At 39.9% G+C, this 1955-nt stretch overlaps 1 protein-coding gene across 1 annotated transcript; it reads left to right on the forward strand.

Moving 5' to 3' along the window:
* The first annotated feature begins 607 nt into the window (after nucleotides 1-607).
* Nucleotides 608-1176, forward strand: LOC143863288 (putative ubiquitin-like-specific protease 1B). The gene is made up of 3 exons (XM_077373975.1): nucleotides 608-786; nucleotides 863-960; nucleotides 1044-1176. The coding sequence occupies exons 1-3, from the start codon at nucleotides 613-615 to the stop codon at nucleotides 1159-1161; spliced, it is 390 nt and encodes a 129-aa protein (XP_077230090.1). The 5' UTR covers nucleotides 608-612; the 3' UTR covers nucleotides 1162-1176.
* Nucleotides 1177-1955: the final 779 nt, after the last annotated feature.

Genomic DNA, 1955 nt, shown 5'->3' on the forward strand with positions numbered 1-1955 from the left:
TACCGCAGTTCACCGTATACGGATTTGAGGACTAAGAAGGTCAATGATAAAGCATTGGTGGTGGCAGAGCCGCAATGCCATCGGTTGCTCCCAAAGCTTCTTGCGCTTCCCCCAAGGTAAATTGGATTGAAGCCCTTTTGCAATATAGTTATCTAGCCTTTGTAAATCCTAAACTATCAAGTGTTTTGCAGCGAACGAGTTATACAGGTCAACGGCGAGTTCCTGTGTGCCGAGGACTTGCTTATCCTTAACAACCCCATAGAGTGGTTAAGTTCTCCGGTAAATAATTTGGTTATTTATTCTAGAGCTGAATTCTTTCACCATCGATATTTATCTCAAATCTCTATATGTTATTTTACGTAGGTTATGAATGTATACGCCGAATATCTAAATGTCCAGGACGAAAATAACAGAAAGCCCGGAGAAAGAGCCTGTCTGTCCATTACTACCTTCCTCTATGTAAGAATAGATAGTTTTTCATTCCCAATCATTTTCTTTATAGGTGGTCTGTTCACAGGGTTCGAATTTGTTTTGCTCACTCCATTAACTTCTCTTGTATTGTTTTTTTAGGATTGTCTAACTAGTAAAGACTACACTGGCCCCGATAGTGTTATGAAGTTTGTGAAACACTTAAACGAGTACCCGCCGGATACCCTAAAAAGAGTCTTATTCCCGGTGCATGTCCCTCAGCATTGGATTCTCCTGGTGCTCGATATGGTGGATGAGAAGTTCTACATCTTCAACTCCTTGAGAGAGCAGATCTACTATAGAGATGTTGTACCATTGGTGAGTTCGGGTCCCACTTTCCTTGGTTATATTTCAATGTATATAAAATCCTTAGCTTGTATGGATTGTTTTATAGATACGATACCTTGAAGGGCTATACTTAAGTATGTGGGAGTTGGATGTAAGCAAGTTTAGAGTGGTGGAAGTCGAGAAGAGGCCCTTACAACTCAACAGGTAATAAATTTCACTTAAAATCAGTTTGGAAGTTTAAATTAATTGTGGAAGAGCGTGGTCGATGATGTGTTGTTGTTTTCCAGCAATGATTGCGGGCTGTTTGTGCTTAAGGAGATGGACTGCCTGGCACGTGAAGTTCCGCCAGAGTTCAGTCAGCCAGATATAGAGCTGATGAGAGGACAATTGTTGGAGGATTTCTGAGAAGGCCGGTGTGGCACGGTTCTGAACTTGTAGGAGTTATGAACAGGCAGGTTTGGCGAGGTTGAATTCCATTTCAAATGTAGGCTTGTAAGAAACAATCTCCTTGTAATGTTTATATGTGGGTAAAGGTTGGGAAGATGCCAAAAATCATTTTTCATATCAACATTGTATTTGGTTTGTCTTTTTGTAGCAACAACCAGGAAATGCTGTTGTAAATAAGATAGGCTTTACACGGATATGTAAGTGGTACACATTCCAACACGAAAACATCTCTGTTGTTCTATATGTGGATCTTATCAAATACATGGATGATGGTTTGTACTCTATAAATTTGTTTAAGATTTTGAGATCCAATGTAAGCCGAAAGTTGATTACTTCAGTCGAACTTATAAATGTAAATTTGTGGCCAATAATCAGTTTTGAACCCAGACTCGGTTGGGGAAATTGGAAACTGAGAAAAAAAAACAACGTCCAAACTATACTGCGGAATTCCGACGAAATTTTCAGAATTCAGAACCCGGAATTCCGAGAAAAGCTTCGGAATTCTGGAATCGGCACGAAAAATATCAACACTTAAAAAAAGAATCTGTGGAACTCCAAAAAATTTGTCGGAATTCCGCAGTAGCCATATACAAAACCCCAACAGACGAATATGTTACTGCGGAATTCCGTGAAATTCTCAGAATTCCGCAGTAACCCAATTACGCAAAAAAAAATGGTGTCGGAATTCCGAATTATTTTTTCGGAATTCCGAGAGTCGGCACAGGCGTGCATAATGTCTGGACCGACTCGTT

The sequence above is a fragment of the Tasmannia lanceolata genome, unplaced genomic scaffold (assembly GCF_043159265.1).
Source record: "Tasmannia lanceolata isolate RefF3 unplaced genomic scaffold, GAP_Taslan_0.1 ptg000044l, whole genome shotgun sequence".
Lineage (NCBI taxonomy): Eukaryota > Viridiplantae > Streptophyta > Magnoliopsida > Canellales > Winteraceae > Tasmannia > Tasmannia lanceolata.